At 43.3% G+C, this 21,015-nt stretch overlaps 1 protein-coding gene across 1 annotated transcript in view; it reads right to left on the bottom strand.

Moving 5' to 3' along the window:
* Positions 1-724: 724 nt before the first annotated feature.
* Man1a2 (mannosidase alpha class 1A member 2) overlaps positions 725-21,015 on the bottom strand; it is a 75,984-nt gene continuing 55,693 nt past the window's right edge. The window contains exons 9-13 of the mRNA XM_070006440.1: positions 17,957-18,072; positions 15,338-15,557; positions 11,349-11,521; positions 7,441-7,556; positions 725-3,875 (exon numbers count right to left, since the gene is read on the bottom strand). Coding sequence (XP_069862541.1) covers positions 3,743-3,875; positions 7,441-7,556; positions 11,349-11,521; positions 15,338-15,557; positions 17,957-18,072 — 758 coding nt within the window. The 3' untranslated portion in view covers positions 725-3,742. The remainder of the gene's footprint in view (positions 3,876-7,440; positions 7,557-11,348; positions 11,522-15,337; positions 15,558-17,956; positions 18,073-21,015) is intronic.

Raw genomic sequence — 21,015 nt, 5'->3', positions numbered from 1 at the left:
ACCCGACATGTTATTTTGCTTGGATATGAAGGGAGAACCACGGAGAGAAGCCCGAAGGTCAGAGGGTTTCACACAAATTTACACGTGGACTCAAGGTCAGCAACCGGAACCTTAGGCCGAATCCAGCCCTTCACGACAGATGTGTTCTTCAAAGCAAAATTAACTGGAACGCACATACCCAGTCATTTCCATAACACATGCTTCCAAATCTCAACAGATATGGCTGACAGCAACACCACCTCCCCGTGCACTCGTACACACACACACACACACACACACACAACACACAGACAAGCCTGCTGACTACACAGATCAGAACCACTTCCATCCCCACCGTGGTAGGTCACACTACTTCCGGCCCCGACGTACTTGCTTAAATATTCTGTTTATAACCTAGTAGCCCACATTAGTGACTGTTTTTTCACTACCAGCATGAAGAACACATACCGCTGTGTCTATGTGTCTATGCAGACAGCAGGGAAGACAGGAGCCACCAAGCTGAGTGTAAAGGAATCTAAAGGAAAAGGACTCAACACATTACTACTGCAAACTATTACCCGGAACTTGGAAATGCATGAACACAGCCATGAGCAGGAAGCCCGCCCGAGCAAAGAGCGTTCACAACGGCAAGGCTGGCCCGTGAGGGAAATGACGAAATAGTTCTTGAGTATAAATAACCAGCACTTCTAAAAACAGCGACTGAATCATGTGATTAAAATCGATATAGCAAAATAAAAATGTTTTTATTTCTAAAGTCAATATTTTAGTCAAAGGTGCATCAGAAAACACATATTTGACATTTTTTTCCCCAAGAGACTTAGTTATCGCTACAATTCTGTCAGTATTATATAGTAACACAATGCTTAAGATACATTATAAACCTTTTCTCTTCCTCTTCAGATGTTCTCCTTTCCAAGAACCAGGCACAGGTTCTGGCACAAATCTGGAATCCATGTGCTTCCGACTGATATTCATCTTCTCTCTCTCCCTCCCTCCTCTCATGGAGAGAAGCGCCCACTCGGAGCACGGCAAGCACAGGTGTTAGTAATGAGCGTGAAGGTCTGACTAAGACTTTGGCAAATGAGAGGGGTGAGAGGCTCTGGCCCAGAGCTGGGACCTCTCAGCACGTAGGGAGGAAGGGCATGAGAGGCTCCGAGCGATAACAGAGAATCAGGGCGAGCGCCACGGGGACCAGTGTCTTCACCTCAGCCTGTCCTCTTTCATGCTGCCTCTGCCAATGACAGGAAATGTGGGTGCACCCCACCAGTAGGCAAGACACCCCACACCCAGCCAGGGAATAAACTTATTTTCCTACGCAGAAAAAAAAAAAAACCAAAACCTTTTTTTGTTAGAGCCTCATTCTCTTCAACATTTTCATATTGTTGAATGTTTAAAAGGTGGTGTGGAGCAAACAGTGTGATTCTAAAAGAAACACGCAGAGAAGCTCCACATTCACCACATGCTCCACACTGCCTCCTTTTCCAACTTTTTGTGTCTTCTCCAGACGCAGGGTGGAGTGAGCCCAGGGACCGCTGGCTCCTGGGCCAGCTTCTCCTAGGTGAGTACTGAGCCTGAGCCATGAGGTTCGATGAGGGCCACAAAATACAAAGAGCAAAAAGGACAGAGGAGAAAGTAAGTGCCCTTGAAAACTCAGGGACAGAGGACAGGACCGATGTTGGAGGAAATGATTTTAAATAGGACCTGGCAAGTCACTTGTACCTGGCTTGAACGGACTTTGGCGTTTCAGAGAAAAAGCACAGGAGAGGCCCACGCCTTCTTAACACAAAGAAGGTAGGAGTGGGTGGGCCCTGCCCTGGGAACCGGACTCGTTCGCTGGATTCTGAAGTGGCCCGGCGGTAGAGGGTGCCCACCCCCCCTCTGGGCTGCGGAGACCCCACCCCCCATTCTTCTGACCAAAGGGAGTGTTTGCTGGGACTGCACAGACAGTGGTGTCATGTGTGCTCTTTTCTCTCTACTCTGAGAATTCTTCTCTTCCCAAGAAGTTGCAATCCATCTTCTCAGCTTTTAATTTTCAAGTAATAAAAAATTACAATTTCTGAGAATGTGCTGAAGTTTAACCCTCTTAAAGACTGAAAACGACTGGCTTTCGGTCCTTGTTTTCTGTGGCTATTGACAGTGGGGGGTAGCTATCACTTACTGATCATCGAATACACTGTGGGAGTCATAGGATGATTTGTGGTGTAAGATGTTTAAAATGTTTCATCATGTCCATTTATTAAACTCCTACAGGCTAATAACAGAGGTTAAAAAGAAACACTTTAAAATAGGAGTTAAGTCTTCAGAATCCCAAAGCAGGCTTCCTGGACAACTCTGCTTTATGAGACACTTACATTCAGAGTAAATACTAGCTTAATTGTATTGGTTCCAAGTTTTATTCATGTCAGTAGAAGATGTTGGTATTAAATGAAAATAGGAAAAAATGTCTTGCATTGTCACAGAAATTCAAGGGACAGAGATTTTATAAGCATTAGTAATTTTCTTACATTATAGTTTCTCATAATTTAAGTTTTATTCTAACAAAATATAAAGAAATAGTCATTTCTTTATAAAGACAGATCAATGTGAAATCTGATGGTAAGAGAAAGTCTGATAGGGTCTGGTCCATTCCCCAGTTGGAGGGATATGATTAATTACACCATACACTTAGTACTGAAAATGGTTTTGGAGCTATTCTCATGAACTCTTTGGATGTATATAAATATTCTCAGAGAAACTAAAAGACAAAATATTGGTGAACCTCTCACCGATGTGATGAGATAATAAATAGAAGACACTCTGTCCTCGTCCCTGGTGGAGGGCCCGTGCAGAAGTAGCTCAGGGCTGCACAGCAGCGTGGTGAACTCGGCCCAGCCCCTGAAGCAAGGCTGGAAGATGTGTGACCACCAACCAGCAGTATCGGGGGAATCAAGTAGATTAAGTGACTTGGCTTAGAAGAACCAAGAATTCCTACAGGAACAGTGTTCAGGGCCACAGCCAGCACCTCCTGCACTTCCCGTCAAGCCCGTGGAGCTCCAACACCAGACCGAACCTCTGACCAAGCCCCAGGCCACACCCGCAGGCGGCTCCGGCACACACTCGTGGAGATGACTTGGAGAGGACTCTGCGAGGCTGCCCACAGTAGATCGGATTCAACCAAGGAATTTCAATGACATAGATGGGGACTGAAGTGGCTGCCAGTCTGGTTATCCAATGGGGAGCTGGAAAATTCAGACCGGGATAGGTAATTCTGGTCCTTTTCCTGAGTCAGCCCGAGCTCACCGCAGTGGCGCTTACACTGTGGGTTTTCTGTTGCTGTTTTTGTTTAGCTTGCTTAATTCCTTTATCAAAATGGAGCAAAAGGGACAAGCAATGGGAAATATATGCTGTGAAGCCACTCGGAGCTGTGAGGAAGGAGGGGATGTGTGGGTCCGCCTGCAGCGCTGGCCCGGTACTCGGTGCTGGTGGCTTGTTTGGCCGAGCATAGCACGAGGCCCTGTGATCAGGTTACCAGCACGTTCAGAATCAAAGCACATGGGCTCTCCATCCGGCACGTGCCGGCACATGTTTTGGTCAGGTATAAAATGGAAAATTTTCAAAGTTGATATATCTACAAGCTGGAAAGTCCACGGGGAAGAGCGTCACTGTCCAAGTGGACGCAGAGGTCCGGGTTTTCGAGGGCCGCCTCTGCAGACCAGTCTCTGCAGCGGTCCATGTAAACAAAGCCCAGCGACCGCTCCCGCCCTCACCGCACCGCAGGCTCGCCTGCCAGCGTGGTGTTGGCGAGGTGCAGCACCGGCAGCGGGTGTGCCTCGGTGTTGAATACCCAGTGGTCTAAAGGCAGGAGGTCATCACCGGAGAACAGCAGATACAGGTATCTGGAGAAAAGGGCAGAGACGAGCTTTGGTTAGAATGCAGCAAGCAACCAGAGAGGCTCGGTAATAACAGCAGAGGAAACAGGCAGCTGATTTTGAGCAACTGATGGAAAATACATGGTGGGAACTCAGGTAACCCAGACAACCTAAAGCACAAAAACAGCTCCAGAACATAATGTAGAGAAACCTGGGAAGACCACAGCCAGACCTGCTGAAATCCACACACCTACCTAGAGCATAGGAAACAATGTGATAAAAAATGGCACAAAGCGAAGCCCTTCATAATTCTTCAAAGGTATTCTTTAAAAAAAAAAATATAGTAGGCTGGGAAGGTGGCTCAGTGGTCGAGCGCTTGCCTTGCATGCCTGAGGCCCTGGGTTCAATTCCTCAGTACCACATAAGCAAAAAGAAAAAAGCCGGAAGTGGCGCTGTGGCTCAAGTGGTAGAGCGCTAGCCTTGAGCTGAAGAGCTGAGGGACAGCGCCCAGGCCCAGAGTTCAGGCCCCATGACCGGACCCAAAAAGAAAAAAAAAAAATATAGTGCCAATAACAAGTTATGACTGCCTACAGAGCTCATGGTACAGCTAGACATGAAGCCATGTTTCTTAATAACCAACACTGAGGAAACCAAGTCAAGTGTATTATTGGAATACAGAAAAGCTTTTACTCTGCTCCTAATACATTGGTACTTACAGTTTTTGGCATAGCAAGCTATTAAGGCAGTTTTAGAAACATCTTTCTAGAAGGTTTAGTAACTTTTTTTGCAATTCAACTGTCAGTCTGTGAGATTTGGGCATCTTCTTCCCCATCTTCCCACCCTGCTCAGCTCTCAAGAGGCCCGGGTTGGTTTTCACTCACAGACACTGAATGTTACAATGGCATTCGCCCCCTCCCCCTGACCAGCCCCTCGACAAAACAAGTTTCAGCTTCCTTGTCTTCATTTTGTGCACCTGTCAGTTAGAAGGGTGAGCAACTGCTTTTAGAAGTAACAGCACAGTGCCGAGGAAGACAGGGCAGCGACCTCCCCAGAGCAACAGCAGTCATCTGAAGCTTACCTGATGGCTCTCACCACAGTGTCCTGCCTACAGGCAGCACCAAGGTGCACAAAAGCTATAAAGTCGAGGGAGGGCCAGCCGGCTGTAGAAACCTGGCTAATATGTATGCACAAGACTCCAGGTCCATCCCCTGCACCACAAAATTGAGACAAAACAAAAGCCACTACACAGCCAGGAAATCTGCATATGAGAGAGAGGAGAGAGGAGAGAGAGGAGAGGAGAGGGGGGGGGGAGAGAGAGGAGAGAGAGGAGAGAGAGGAGGAGAGAGAGGGGGGAGGGAGAGAGAGAGAGAGAGAGAGAGAGAGAGGAGGGAGAGAGAGAGAGAGAAGAGGAGAGGGGAGGGGAGGGGGAGAGGGGGGGGGAACTAGGGCTTGAATTCAGAGCCTTGCTCTTTTTCTTGGCTTTTTGCTCAAGGCTAATGAACAACAGCTTCATTTCCAGCTTTTTGGTTGTTAATTGGAGATTAGAATCTCACAGACTTGCCTGCTTAGGCTGGTTTCAAACAGCCTCCTAAGTAGCTAGGCTTACAGGAGTGAGCCAGGAGCATCTAGATCTCTAATGCCTGACCTTACCTATACTCAGCTGGGCCTTACAAAGGCTCGATGAAGAGCTTCTTTTCAAAACAGGCATGTGGTTGGTTACTGTTAGGAGTTCTAGATGAGAGCACAAACACAGCACAGAGGAATGTGGCATCTGGTTTATGAGTAGAGCTGAACAGGGATTGACAGGGCTCCATCTCACTCTCTCATCCTAGACCGGGGATCTGCGGGACCTACTTTCCTGGCCAGGCTGCAGTCGGGGGTGGGTGCTCCCAGATCTGCTGGGACACTGCATGGTCTGCTTACTGAAGCACAAACTTGGGTTATATCTGTGGGCTGTGGCACTGCCCTGACCACTGGTTGAATGCAGGCTAATGAATATACATTAGGTGCACCTTAATCTTATCACTAACTCCAGCAACTATTTTTATAAGCAAAAGGAAAGGAAGTGAGTTCGAAATGGAAATTCTTTTTTTTTCTTTTTGGTCAGTCGTGGAGCTTGAACTCTGGACTTGGGTGCTGTCCCTCAGCTCTTCAGCTCAAAGTGAGTGGCTCTACACTTTCTGCTTTCTAGTGGTTTTTTGGAGATAAAGAGTCTCACGGACTTTCCTTGCTCAGGCTGGCTTTGAACCGCAATCCTCAGATCTCAGCCTCCTGAGTAGCTAGGATTACAGGCGTGAGCTACCACCGGCTTTAAAGATAACCTTTTTTGCTTTGGTTTGCCAGTCCTGGGGCTTCAACTCAGGGCGTGGGCACTGTCCCTCAGCTTCTTTTTTTGCTCAAGGCTAGCACTCTACCCCTTGAGGCACAGTGCCACTTCTGGCTTTTTCTGTGTGTGTGGTACTGAGGACTCGAACTCAGGGCTTCATGCATGCTAGGCAAGCACTCTACCACTGAGCCACCTTCCCAGCCCCAGAAATGGAAATTCTTAGTCCCACCCCAGATGTCCCAAAACTCTGTGCGTGTGCCCACTTAAACTTATCCCTGTGGCAAGAAGCTTTCCAAGGCTGAGCACAGGAGCTCATACCTGTCATCACAGCCATTTGGAAGGAAGAAGGAGCAACTTCTGAGGCCCCTTGGAGCAAAAAGATAAGAGGACAAACAAGTTGGAAGTAGTAGCACACACTTATAATCACATCTATAAGGGAGGCAGATAGGAGGCTCCTGGTCAGAGGCCAGCATCTGCAGAAATGCAAGATCCTATAAAGCAGCAAGGTCTAAGGATGTAACTCAAACGATATAGTGCTTGCCTGATGCCAGTGTAAGGCCCTGAATACACATATCTGCCACTCCCCACCAAAACAGAAGCACTGAAGGAATTCTAATGTGCACTGGAAGAGAGAGACTAAAATAGTTTAAAGGCACTGAATATTCAATGAAATCTCTTCCTTGTCTAAGTCACTCTTCCTGAAGTGCAACGCAAAATTGACAATTCTATGAAAAGTTAAGAGTAAAATGTAGTGTAATAAATCACAGACATAATTCATTATCTAGCAATCATAGAGCAAACGAGTCTACCTTTTTTTAAAAGTAAAGGAGTACAGAAACATAAGGTAGGCAGCTAGCAAAAGCAGTGAAGCACTGTCATCTGAGAGGCGTATGAACTAAGCTATTGTGCGGGGCGGAAGGTAGTGGCTGCTGGAGGGCACAGGACTGCAGGGCCTGGCTGTGGGTCAGACACACGGGGAGAGGGGAGGGCAGGCGGGTGAGCGGGAGGAAAGGAAGGACAGGCAAGGTTACCCAGCTGCAACTAGTGACCCGTGGGCAGAACATTCTGGTGTGCCACCGCAGGTTATTACCAGACATTACCAGAGATGTTGAAAGCTTTCACCAGAAGGAATTGATAAATGTCTGAACACAGTTAACCTGACTTAAACATTACACCAGAACTCCTGCATCAAAACAGTGATAGGTGTAACTTTATGTTACCAGGGAAAAGTAAGTTTAATTACAACACTGCACTGGCTCCACTTACTTTAACGTTTCAGCCAGGAAGAAGCTCTGCTGGACGTCATCGTGCGTGGGAGTGGGGGAGTACACGTCTTTGACCCCGGAGAACCCTCCGCTGACCCGGCAGTGCTTCTCGATGGCCTGTGAAGACACAGTCAAGGATGAAGGACAATCAAGGATTGCAATTCCGAGCTCAGGAGAGCTGCATGAAATCTGATTAACAATATATTATTTTTTAATTATAACAAACATAAAAGTAGGCATACGGAAATCTCCACCAATTCCTTAGTTTGTTTCTAAAGACAGAGTCTCTCCAGGTACACTACCGCTGGCCTCCAACCTGCAGACCCCTTGCCTCTGCCTCCTCATGCTGGGACAATAGGCAGGTCCCACCATGTTTAATCATGCTACAATACTTCCTATTTTCCTAACTTACATGTCAAATTTAGGCTACTTGTCCTCAATGAGGGACCTGTCTACAATAATTAAGCATTGGGCTAGGAAGGTGGCTCAGAGGTACAGTGCTTGCCTTCCATGCATGTGGCCCTGGGTTCAATTCCTCAGCATCAGATACACAGAAACAACCGGAAGTAGCGCTGTGGCTCAAGTGGTAGAGCACTAGCCTTGAGCTGAAGAGCTGAGGGACAGCGCCTAGGCCCAGAGTGCAGACCCACAACAGACAATCAAACAAACAAACAAACAAAATCAAAACAGGCCAGTTTGAAAGAAAAATTTGAGTTTTTTTTTACTTTGGTCACTTGCAAGGAAAAACAGTGACCCCGGCTGATAAAACGCTACTACTCAGGAGCTCCCTACAGGAAGTGTGACCAGAGATCACCTGTGGGGTGCTGACCACGTGAGGTGGTGTTGGCTGCAGGGTGCTACAGCACCAGTTACAACAGCTCACAGCCACTAGGGTCTGGCTGCGCGCCGAGGCCGCTCTAAGACCGTTTATACACTGCCACGTCCACACTGCCATGACCTTAGGAGGCAAACCATGCCACGATCGGATGGCCACGACGAGCAGAGCGCTCCCCACCCACTCGCATGGCTCTTAACATGTCACTGGAACAACCTTAACTTTGCACCTCCTTTTCCATCTTCAGACATGTCTAAATAAAACATGCTGAATCAAACAATCTTTCACAACTAAACTTTGAACTCAGCCATCACTTACCCACACTTGCCCACAGTTCCGAATTACACGGAAGGCACTCTGGTTCTTTTCTTTCTGTTCTCTGAGACCCTGCCCAAAGAAGGCACGGAGAGCTCATCCTCGCTGCCATGACTTACAGTTTCTACGTCATGCTACCTTTCCTGTTCTTCAGTTTTTCTTTTCTCCTAAAAACTGAGCAGTAGGAGTGCTCAGATTGTCCATTCATAACTCCATTTCATCACAGCTGGCTTTAAGGCTTCATTTTATAAAACAAACTAGGCTTGAACTCACGGTGGTTGGGGAACTGGCCCTGAGCTTTTTGCTCCAGGCTAGTGCTCTATCATATGAATCACAGCCCCACTTCGGACTTTTTGGTGGCTAACTGGAGATGAGAGTCTCATGGACTTTCCTGCCTGGACTGGCTTCCAACTGTGATTCTCAGATCTCTGCCTCCTGAGCAGCTAGGATTATAGATATGAGCTACCAGTGCCTAGCATATTTAAATATTTTAAACATATTCTGAATACAAGACATGATAGTGCAAAGCACAGATCACCATCTTAAGAATGATCAGAACAGTTCTGACCACGCAGCAGGGGGCGGGACTGAACTTGAAGCCATGTAAAGCTCATAGTCTCCCTCGGGCTTGCTCACTCGCTGACTTTCATGTATAACCTACTCAAGCTTGACAATCTGAATACAACAAGGGTTACAAGGACAGCCTGAGCTCATGCTGGGAGAGCCGCTGATGGCAGTGCATCTACTCGGGTGTCCAGCTGCCATCTTCTTGTGGTGAAACATGGTCCAAACTCGAAGTTAGAAGGTAACTAGCTCAATTCTTGGTCTGCCCGGGTTATGCAGGAAGCTTACCTGGTTGGTAGATTTATTCTACCTTTTTGGTTAAGCACAATGGAAAACAAAAAGTAAAATAAAACAAACCAGAACAAATATCACATGCACACAAAAGGAAAAGGCTCTCAGTAACCTCCATGCACTCTGAGCCTCTGCAGGGTCTCCCTGCATTTTATTTAAATTGATAAATAGGCAGGTTGCTGCTGAAATTCTTGGATACCAACAGGGTCTCCTTAGAATCACCAACCCACAGACACCAAGGGTCTACGGTCCTTGGGTCTGTATGTGGCTGTAGAGTCTATAAAGTAGATGCTCTAACTAGTTGCTGCTATCTGAGACTGTTAAAATAGCCAAAAGTAGGGACACACTGTAATAAAGCACACAGGGAGATGAAGGCACCCAAAAAAGGATCATCCTATGGTATTTTCCAATGCGAACATGTGCATCTGCCACCCGTTCCACCTCTCCGATTCAGATGTATCTGTATCTTCTTCTAAACCACTGAAAAGGACGGGATAGTCAGTACCCAAGCACATCCCAGGACTTTACCTAACCTACTTCTACATAAAATATCACTTAGTAAGCCTTAAAAAGAATTATGTGTGTGTGTGTGCATGCACACATGCACGTGTATATGTTATACTCCTAAACAACTAAGCAGGGCAGCCATAATTAGGTATGTAAGGCTGGTCTGGTTATGGCTCCAACTCTGCCAGCACACACATCCTGTCCCACATTCTTGTGTTGTCTGCACAATAATTCACTACCAACACTTATCTCACTGCAACCTCAACTAATCTGAATATGAGCACTTAATCACAGCACTGTTTATCACAGTAACAGCCTTCCCCAGGAAGAAGCTAAACTTTCATAAAAGACTAGCAGTTTTTATACCCCAGATAACAGAGCGCCACGGAGTTGTCAGAAAGTAAACTTTACTTAGTAACCATTAAAAATCCCCCACTCTGTGCAGCCTGCAGGAGCAGCCGCTCAGGAGGCAGAGAAGAGGAAGACCACAGTTTGAAGTCAGGGAGGGCAAAAGCTGCCGGGAAACTAAGATGAAAGGACTTGATGCATGGCTCAAGTCATGAGTAGCAAACCTGAGGTCCCGAGTTCAATTCCAACCATTGCCAAAAAAAGGAATAAATTCTCAATCCCAAACCTTTCAGTCTAGCAATTTTTTTTTGTGAACAACTCCTAAGTAGCATTTGCATTACACACAATACTTTTAGAGAAGTGACATGTGTATGAATATTAAAGTCTAGAATAAAGTACAATAAACAGGTGTTTAAAGTGAAAGAACAGGTGAGTGTGGTAAGCAGTCAAATGAGGCTCCCTTTATCTCTAACAATCTAATTTCTTAAAGAAAATTGTATCATTGGAACTTCTTCTAGGGGGTGCTAGGATCAAACTCAGGGCTTCTCACACACTAAACATTCACTCTACTACTGAGCAACTTCCCTAACCCCGATTTAATTTTTAAAAAGCAAAAAAGCAAAATACAGATTACACTAAGAAAAGTGTGCTAACATATTTGAATGTGTTGAGGCTGAATTTATGGTACCAGGCTCAGTCTAGAAAAATTTTAACAATTTACCCAGTCTTCCTAGAGTGATTTCCTAGAGGAACTGGGTAAAGTGAATGGAAGGTCACCTTCAGAGAAGATGAAACTACTTTAAAGAGACTGCACTGGCCACCTTTGCCTCTCCTGTGTGGCCAGGACCTTGTGAAAGAAAGGGAAGAGGCTGTTAATACCAGAGTGATGACCAGTAGGAAGCACTCCTAGCAGCGAACGGAGAATTCTACACTCAGGGCAACTTTTGAAGAGTTTCTTCATCAGACAAACGTGAAGTGACTCAAAGCAAAACACCAGGATGAGGGCTGGTTAATACTCTCACAGATATAGGAGACATGGGCTTAGTTACCAGTGCAGCTTCCCAGCCCCACTGCCGGTATCTTGGGTCGTGTGTGAATCGCCACAGGTACCAGTAGGTCTCAATCACTTCTGGACGCAGGATGTAATACTTCTCGGCCTGCCTCACAGCCACGGCCTCCACGGCACCGTCAAACTTGAAGGACTCCGGACCCAGCTTTAGTGCTATGACAGGCCGAGAGAAACAAACGAGCAGAAGACATTTGCATTACTTTGCAAGAGCTTCTTCCCTGAAGAATGGAATTTGCTGCCATGTTCTTGCCATCCCTTTACAAAAGGAGTCACTTTAAAAAGAACCGTTTTGGTCTTCTTATAGGTTTATAAATATTCCTATTTATTCTGGTATGAAATATTTCTCAGAACACACATCAACACAGCTGAACTAGTCACCTCTGAGAGCCTATGACTCCTTCAGAACAAATGGACAGCCTATGTAGTCCATCTTATGCAAAGTTAAGATACACTTTTAGTATGCCAATTTTTTTTCCATACATACAATACATTCAATACGACAAAACAGTTGCAGACTTACCTTCTTTTTAAAAGCAAATTTTAATATATAAGAAGTATTATAAAACTTAAGGCAATTTGAAAAAGAATCACTCTTCACTTATAGCCTTTATATATACAACCAATCTCCAAGAATTTCAGCAGACAGCAACTTCCCTATTTATCAATTTAAATAAAACACAGACATTCCACATGTATTTCAATATTATGTATAATTTCTTTGATGACAGATGCTCTTCAACTAGACTAGAATAGAGAACTACAGGAAAGGCGTGAGGGTCTTGTGTAGTCTGACCAATTCCACAGGTGCCGGGCTGCCTACGTGGTGGCCATGAGGAGGCAGCAACTTTAGGAGATGAGCAGGCCTGAGAGCTCTGGCCTCTGATGGGGTTAGGCTCCCTCTCCACACAGCACTCCTTCTCCACAACGTCTGTCCCCACCACTGATGCACGGCTCACCATCATGAACACACCAGTCATGTTTCCCACAAACCCTTGGCAGGATATATTAAGATCACTAAATTTTGAGTTAACAAAATTCCAAAAACAAGTAAATGTGAAATCTCAAGGCATTATTAATTATGTTATAAATGTAGCTGAAAGAACTATCAAGGAGAAGGACATGGAAATTCTATTTGTTGGTCATAGGGCTTGAACTCTGGGTCTAAGTGTTGTCCCTCAGATCTTTAGCTCAAGGCTAGTGCTCTACTTCTTGAGCCACAGCACCACTTCTGGTTTTCTGAGAGGTTTATTGGAGATAAGAGTCTCATGAACCTTCCTGCCCAGGCTGGCTTTGAACCGAGAGCCTCAGATCTTAGCCTCCAGAGTAGTTAGGATTGCAGGCATGAGTCACTGGCACCTGGGAAAAATTCTTAAATATAGTGGCAAAATTTTATAGCACAGTTGTAAGAAAATAGAGCAGAGAAGTTAAGAAAACTAACTAAAGGATCTAAGTCAAAATGGAAGACAAGAAAAAAAACTGTGAATAAATACAGAACACCAATCAGTCATGTTTTATGGACTGGCTGACCATGTGAAAACAAGCAGAACAAGGAGTTAACACCGTCAGGATGAAATGTGAATGCAGAATACAAGTTAAGGCAATCCTGTTACACCTCTGGTATCCTATGAATTTCTAAGAGGCAAGAGAAATCTGTATCTTGTCATACTTTAACCTGTAAGTACCCAGAAAAATAATGAGCCATGCCCAACAGGTGATTCATTCAATTGAGTAAATAATTAACTGTAACAACTACACCACATACTATTTTGAGTATGTCTGCTTTATTAAATTCTATGATTTAGAGCTATTATTTGATTTCTGATCAAAATCTACATAAAATATCCCTGTCTAAAAAGTCCTGAATATCTTACCTGGTCTTTGGGTTTATTACTCTTGGCTACATTTGTGTGTGGTGGGGTGGGGGGCTGTTCATGACATTTGTTTGTTTATTTTTGCTCAAGGCTATCACTTGAGCCAGTTCCACTTCTGGCTTTTTGAAGGGTTAAGAGTCTCACAGACTTTCCTATCCTGAGGCTGGATTATAACTGCAATCTTCAGATTTCAGCCCCCTAATCAGCTAGGATTACAGGAATGAGCCATCAGCTTCTAGGCTACATTTTAAATGCATAACTGACAGTCCCTATCATCAGCATGGAAAATAAAGTAGCTGCTGTTTGTAACTTAGGTCATGGACTTAATCTGCACGACATACCAATGTTAACTATAAAGCAACACTGTTCTAGTGTCGATTTGACTTACATTTTTTTAAACAATAGAATACTGATTTAGTCAGTCATAAGGCTGAGGTGTCAAATTCATTAGGAATACAATTCCTTACTACTACAAATAACATGACAGATTTATGAACTAGTGCAAATTTTGTGTCATCATATCTAATTACAAATAATCCTAAAAAGAAATTCAGTTATTTCCTTAAACCAACAGCTCTACTTCTGAAATAGGCATAGAAATTTCTAGATTTTAGGTTTTTACATTACTCATTATTTCATAGTGAAAATGAATTTTATTATTTTTTTCTCCTTTTATTTCCGGGCCCCCCTCCTCCCCTGCATTTTATTTTTTATTATTTTTATTTTTTCCTGGTCCTGGGGCTGGAACTCAGGTTCTGAGTCTCTTGAGCTTCTTTTGCTCAAGACTAGCGCCCTACCACTTGGGTCACAGCACTACTTCTGTTTTTTTCTGAATAGTTTGTTGCAGATAAGAGTCTCAACAGACTTTCTTGCTTGGGCTGGCTCTGAACCATGATCCTCAGATCTCAGCTTCCTGAGTAGCTGGATTACATGCATGAGCCACCAACATCCAGGTGAGAAAAATGCATTTTTAAAGCCAGAGAAAACCATGGGAGTACAGTCCAGTGTTTGTCAGCTCTCTTCCATTGCTACATTGTTAAGAGTGCTTTCAGGCACTGTTTTAGAAATTCAATAGCTTTCCATGTAATTTTGATACCAAGCCTGTACTGAGTGGCTGGCTAAGAGTGTATATAAACAGATGCTTCAAACATTCTGAAAAGACTAAGACTGTTTGACTCCCTATAGACCCTAGAAATCATCTCGTTTTCCAGATACAGTTGGAAGGTCAGGAAACATTGCATTCTTTCTCAGTAGAATCTTGACAGTTTTTAATCAAAAGCACAAAAACAACTCAAACACTTACTAGTGAACTGAGTAGATAATAAACTACCAGGTAGCGGGATACCAATTACATATTTAAGGTAACTACTATTCATTTTTTATTATTTTTATTTTCTCAATCATGTAGGGGAAAGCAGTATGACCTAAATTAGTCAGTTTGTGTTCTTTTGAATAAGCAGTTTTATAGAAGACGAAATGAATGGCTAAAAATGGATCTTTATTATATGACAATATTAAGATATTATTAATACTATACTAAAATATGGCTTACTTTTATAACCCCAAACAGGTACTTATCTTTAAATAATTACTTCAAAATTAGAAGGGAAAAATAAAAATAGCAGAATTCTGAATGTTTAAAAAAATTATATAGGGAAATGCATTCCTAGAATTAAACTTAAAAGTTCCAAAGAAAATGACTTATTATGCTTATGTCAAATATTTTATTTTTATTTTTATTTTTATTTTATTTTATTTTTTATTTTTTGTCAGTCGTGGGGCTTGAACTCTGGGCCTGGGCGCTGTCCCTCAGCTCTTCAGCTCAAGGCAAGCCCTCTACCACTTGAGCTACAGCGCCACTTCCGATTTTCTGGTGGTTTATTGGAGATAGGAGTCTCACGGTCTCTCCTGCCCGGGCTGGCTTTGAACCGCGATCCTCAGATCTCAGCCTCCTGAGTAGCTAGGATTACAGGCGTGAGCCACCAGCGCCCGGCTGTCAAATATTTTAAAGTGAACAGTATTTCTAACTCTTGGACATACTTTTTTCCATTTAGAAGTGATTTTATAGACTAAGTGATTAGCCTGAGGCTATTCTTACCAGTCCTGTCGTATGACTCATGACAAGTTCGTGCAATTTCTGCCCCTAGCTCTAAGTAGTGGCCGGCTTTGTCTTTTCTGGAGCCGTCTGCACCCAGGGCAAACATGCCACCAGCAAAGCAGGCCAAGTGGCCCATCTTCTTCTCCAAGTGTCCGTTCTTCCACTCGCCGATGAAGACCAGCCCTCCTCGGGACTTCTTGATCAGGTGTTTTTCTATTGCCTGTGAGAAACAAAGATTGGGAATCTTAGAAGCAAACTGCTGAGGTCCAAACATTTATGTCTGGCATCAAAAATGCTGGTAGTATGGTATTCTGTTATAAATTGGGAGAGTAACTTACAGTAAGTTTTAGAATAGTGATTGATCTCGAATATAATGTGGGGCAGATATTGGGCTCACCAGCACAAGACAAAGAGAGGAAGGAGAAACGAGGTGTAGAGTATCTCTCTGCATAACATTACCACTGCAGCCTTTGTTTTCCTGAGCTGAATGAAATGTGTAAAAATTATGGTAAGGCTATCATGAGATCATGATAAAAAGTTATAACCTAAAGGCTTGTCCATTTCTTCTGGTAAAAACTGAAACAGCCAAGCTCATAAGTAAACAGAAAGGTTCCTCACTGTCCATGTCATTCTGCCACCTGAGCCTACTAAGTAAGCCCTTTGTGCACATTACAAAGCTTTCAAATTAAATTTTAACTCTTCATCCTCAGCCCTTTACTTCTCAAACTCAAGCATTTATCTAGGTGTGGTGCAGAGATGAAGGGTCCCATTCTCAAATCTGCCCTCCACACATGTCGGCTTTACTAAGATGTGGGTGGTGAGGGAGGTGTTTTCCATTAAGCTGAGTATAACAAATAGTAGAGAATAACAATCACAGCTCATTGTGAAGCTGAGACCTTTTAAGAGCTTTGCTTCTTTGGACTATGCTTTCAAACTCTGCTGAGAGGGGCTATGAATTAATTCTCTACGCCTCACAAATATCTCTTTGGAAGACTGTAAGAAACTGTACTCATTCAGTTCTCTTTGGAAAAAAATTACTGGGTATGATTAGGCCTAATTACACCAATTCTTCATGAGAGTAATAAGAATCCTTCTTTCAAGAGTAAGTCCATGTATTTATTGTGGGCTGTTTTCAGACAAGAACAATCATCCCTGGAAAAGCTGATTCTGTACTCTGTAATGGTGATGCACATGTCACAGGACTGTGGATATGATTCCTTACTCACCATCTTTTGTTGCAGAAGGCTATCATGTACAATGAACTCAATAAATAATTTTAAGAATGAATAGTATTCTTGGTCTTTTTTGTTGTTGTTGTTGGTTGTGGGGCTTAAACTCTGGGCCTAGGCACAGTCCCTTAGCTCTTCAGCTCTAGGCGAGTGCTCTACCACTTGAGCCACAGCAGCACCACTTCCAGTTTTCTGGTGCTTAATTGGAGATAGAGTCTAACGGACTTTCTGGCCCGGGCTGGCTTTGAACTGTGATCCTCAGATCTCAGCCTCTTGAGTAGCTAGGATTACAGAAGTGAGCCACCAGCGCCCAGCTGAATGGTGCTCTTATAACTAATAATTAATTGCATGGAGGAATGGGAGGTGGCTGAGAGCCAAAAGTGGTCAAAGATTCTCACTGAACTATAAATTTCTGCAGCTGTTTCCATTACCTTGATAGTCTTTAACACATCTAACAAGCACAGGGCATACGTTTCCATCTTGTGGACTTCACAGCTAGCATGCTCTGCATATGAGGTACTCCATAAATGTCTAAGGACTTGTTATAAATGTTTCTATTATATTTTACAACATATCTTACTAGGTTATAATTACCTATAAGTCAACTTGTCCTTAGGAACTTGCTAGTATAAAAGTAAAAAATTGGGCTTTTTATTACTAGTTTTCTTTTGGACTCAGAAGTATTATATATGATATATATGACAATGTTGTATATGATATTATATTATTACTCCTGGCTGATCCAGGAGGATCCCAAGGTCAAGGCTGGCATGGGCTCTGGTGAGACCCTATCTTAACCCTCCTACCACTAGTAAACAGAAGTCGAACACATCTTTACTAACATTAACAGCACCAAAACTGACAACATTCTGGTATGACCCTGCTCCAGCTGAACCTGTGAAAACACTGTTCTGTGAGGTCACATGAAGATGAACTACAGCCACACAGCAAGGAGGACAGATCTGTAACAAGATGGTTCAGTTCCAGCCCTCGTCACCTACCAGCTAGTTGTGTGACCTTCAGTACATTATTGTGAAGTGGTAATAAGGACAAAGAGTTAGAACAATCCTTGCACATAAAAAGCACTGTAAAGTGCTGACACTACTGTAGTGTTTACCCATGATGTTCGCCAAGTGTGGACTCAAGTAGTTCTTTGGGGAAAAAAATGTTGATGGAAATGCACAGTCAACTAGACATTCTAATCTCTACAGACACTAATTATAAAGTAGCTAAAATTTCAATAATACGGTATACTAAATTCTTCAACAATTTCCTTAAAATGTCACAAAGACCAGACAAAAGGAGGATTTCCATTCGAACCCTACAGTGTAGTGTGGTGCTGTGTGTGAGTATGAGACACACACAGTGTAAGTAGGCCTCCCACACCTACCTCCACAGCATCGTCATACATCTTCCTGGCCTCGTGGTCAGTTTTATCCGACATCAGCCATGCTTTCAGCAAGTACTCATAAAAACTGTCCCCCAGGCCCCCAACAGACGTGTGATCTATAACAAGGGAGAAGAGAAGTCAATCTGGCAGAAAAATATGCAACTGGACTTTTATCTCCAATTAACCACCCTCCAAAAAACCTCAGTTCCAACCTTAAGACACTATAAAAGCCAAAACAACAACCCAAATGAAAAATACATTATGAAGTGTGAGGCAAAAATCAGTAAGATAGAATCTACAGGGACAAAAGGGACATTAGGGAGTATTAAAAACAAATTTATGCCAAAAAGTTAAGACATTTTGGTAAAGTAAACAATTATTGAAAAGACAGAATGACTAAAATCCACTTGAGAAAGAACAGATTTTTTTTAATCAGAAAAAATGAATTAAAAGGTGTGTAACACACACACACACACACACACACACACACACACACACACACACACACACACACACACACACACACACACACACACACACACACACACACACACACACACACACACACACACACACACACACACACACACACACACTAAAACTTTTCTTAAAAAAATGCCAGGCCAGATGGCTAACCCAGCAAATTCCAAGCATATTTAAAGAACTAAGAATATCTTCAGGAGAAAGCGAAGATGAGATATCACCTCATTAATAATCCTATAAGATCACAACAAGCATACTAAAATAGACAAATAAGGAAACCTACACAGTAATGTCAGTGAACAAAATGAAACCTCACAAAACATTATTCGGAGTTCAGGATATAGTATTTAAAATCCATCAAAGTAGTTTACTGTATTAACAATGCAAACATAATAATAAAAACAAGTTGACAAAATCTGACCATCATTCTGATTTAAAAAACAGGAACAACAAAAAAAATCACCTCTCATCAACCCCAGCAAACTCCTTCAATGAGACAATAGAAGAAAGATGGATAAATGGATTGATAGAGATAGCAAGATGACAGACAGATGGTAAGAAGGAAGGGAGGGAGGGAAGGAGGAAGGGGGAGGGAGGGAGGGAAGGAAAGGAAGGAAGGAAAGCAACTCCCTTGATGATGAAGGGCAGGGTGCTCTCTAACATCAGGAACAGGACAAGAATGATCACCATTACTTTTCTTCAACATTAAGTTCTAGCTAGTACAACTAAGCATAAAAATTAAACAGCTGGGGGCTGGGAAGGTGGCTCAGTGGTCGAGCGCTTGCCTTGCATGCCTGAGGCCCTGGGTTCAATTCCTCAGCACCACATAAGCAAAAAGGAAAAAGCTGGAAGTGGCGCTGTGGCTCAAGTGGTAGAGCGCTAGCCTTGAGCTGAAGAGCTGAGGGACAGCGCCCAGGCAAGGAGTTCAGGCTCAATGACCGGACACCCCCCACCAAAAAAAAAATTAAACAGCTGGGTCTGGTGTATAGCCTCATATCTATAATCCTAGCTACTCACTCAGGAGGCTGAGATCTGAGAACTGAGGTTCAAAGCCAGCTCAGGTAGGAAGTCTGTGAGACTTAGTTCCAATTAGCCACCAAAAAACCAGAAGTGGAGCTATGGCTCAAAAGAAGCAGAGCACCAGCCTTGAGCAAAAAAAAGCTCAGGGAGAGCACTCTGGCCCTGAGTTCAAGTCCTATTACCAACAACAACAATAAAAAAATTAAACAGCAGCTAGATTAGAAATTAAAAACTAAAATTGTCTCTTATTTGGAGAAAATACGATCTACATAGAAAATTCAAATGGTATTTACAAATTACTAGAACAATTTATTGAGTACAGCAATTCACATATACAAGATTAATATACTAACATCAACTAATTCTTCTATATTAGCAACAGCCATAAAAGACAGAAAGAAAAACACAGTTTATAACATAAAGCATGACATATTTACAGATAAATCTGGCAAGATATGAAAGATCTATACCCTGCAAGCTGTAAACTACTTTTGAGAAATTATAAAGGAACACCTAAATAAATGAACAGGCAGAAATATTTCGTGCTAACTGCTAGTATTAAGGAGTCCAAGGGGGCTGGGAAGTTGGCTCAGTGGTAGAGCGCTTGCCTTGCATGCCTGAGGCCCTGGGTTCGATTCCTCAGCACCATATAAGCAAAAAGAAAAAAGCCGGAAGTGGTGCTGTGGCTCAAGTGGTAGAGCGCTAGCCTTGAGCTGAAGAGCTGAGAGACAGCTCTCAAGCCCAGAGTTCAGGCCCCACGACCAGACCCAAAAAAAAAAAAAAAAGAAGTCCAAGTCCGGGCTGGGATGTAGCTCAATGGCAAAGCGCTTGCCTAGCAAGTGCAATGTCCTGGGTTTGATCCCTAGTACCAAAAAAGACAAAAAAAATACAGTTAAAAAACAAACAAACAAACAAAAAAAGAAGTCCATAGTCCATTGATCTTAGGCAATCATAATCAAAGTCCCCGCAGACTTTTCTGGAAGACAATTCTGAGTTAACATGGAAGGATGGGGAATGTGGCTCATGAAGTACTTGACCAGGAGACCCAAGGGTAGATCCTCAGCAACACAAGCAGAAAGTAATAGAAGACAGAAAAAAAAAAAAAGTAATAAAATGGAAATGCAAAGAACCTGGGCAGCAAAAACAATTTTGACATAAAGCAAAACAATCAGAAGGCCAACACTATGGATTCCAAGACTTACAAACAGATACTACTCAGAACATGACGGTAGCTGGGCACTACTGGATCATACCTATAACCCCAGCTACCCATGAGGCTGAGATCTGCCAGCCTGGGCAGCAGCATCCATGAGACTTCTCTCCAATGAACCACCAGAAAATGTAAGTGGAGCGGTGGCTCAAGTGGTAGAGCGCTCACCTTGAGCAGAAGAACTGAGGGACAGCGCCAGGCTGAGTTCAAGCCCCACAACCAACCAAAAACAAAAAAAGTATCTGAATAATGATAAACAGGCCAATAGGAGAGAACAGAGTTCAAAACCAAACCCATACCTAAATGGACAATTTTGTTGTTATTGTTGTTTTAAAGCAGGGTCTCA

Source organism: Dipodomys merriami, unplaced genomic scaffold, assembly GCF_024711535.1.
Source record: "Dipodomys merriami isolate MVZ:Mamm:240054 unplaced genomic scaffold, mDipMer1.0.p SCAF_7, whole genome shotgun sequence".
Taxonomy (NCBI): Eukaryota; Metazoa; Chordata; class Mammalia; order Rodentia; family Heteromyidae; genus Dipodomys; species Dipodomys merriami.
This window is presented reverse-complemented; position numbering and strand designations above follow the sequence as displayed.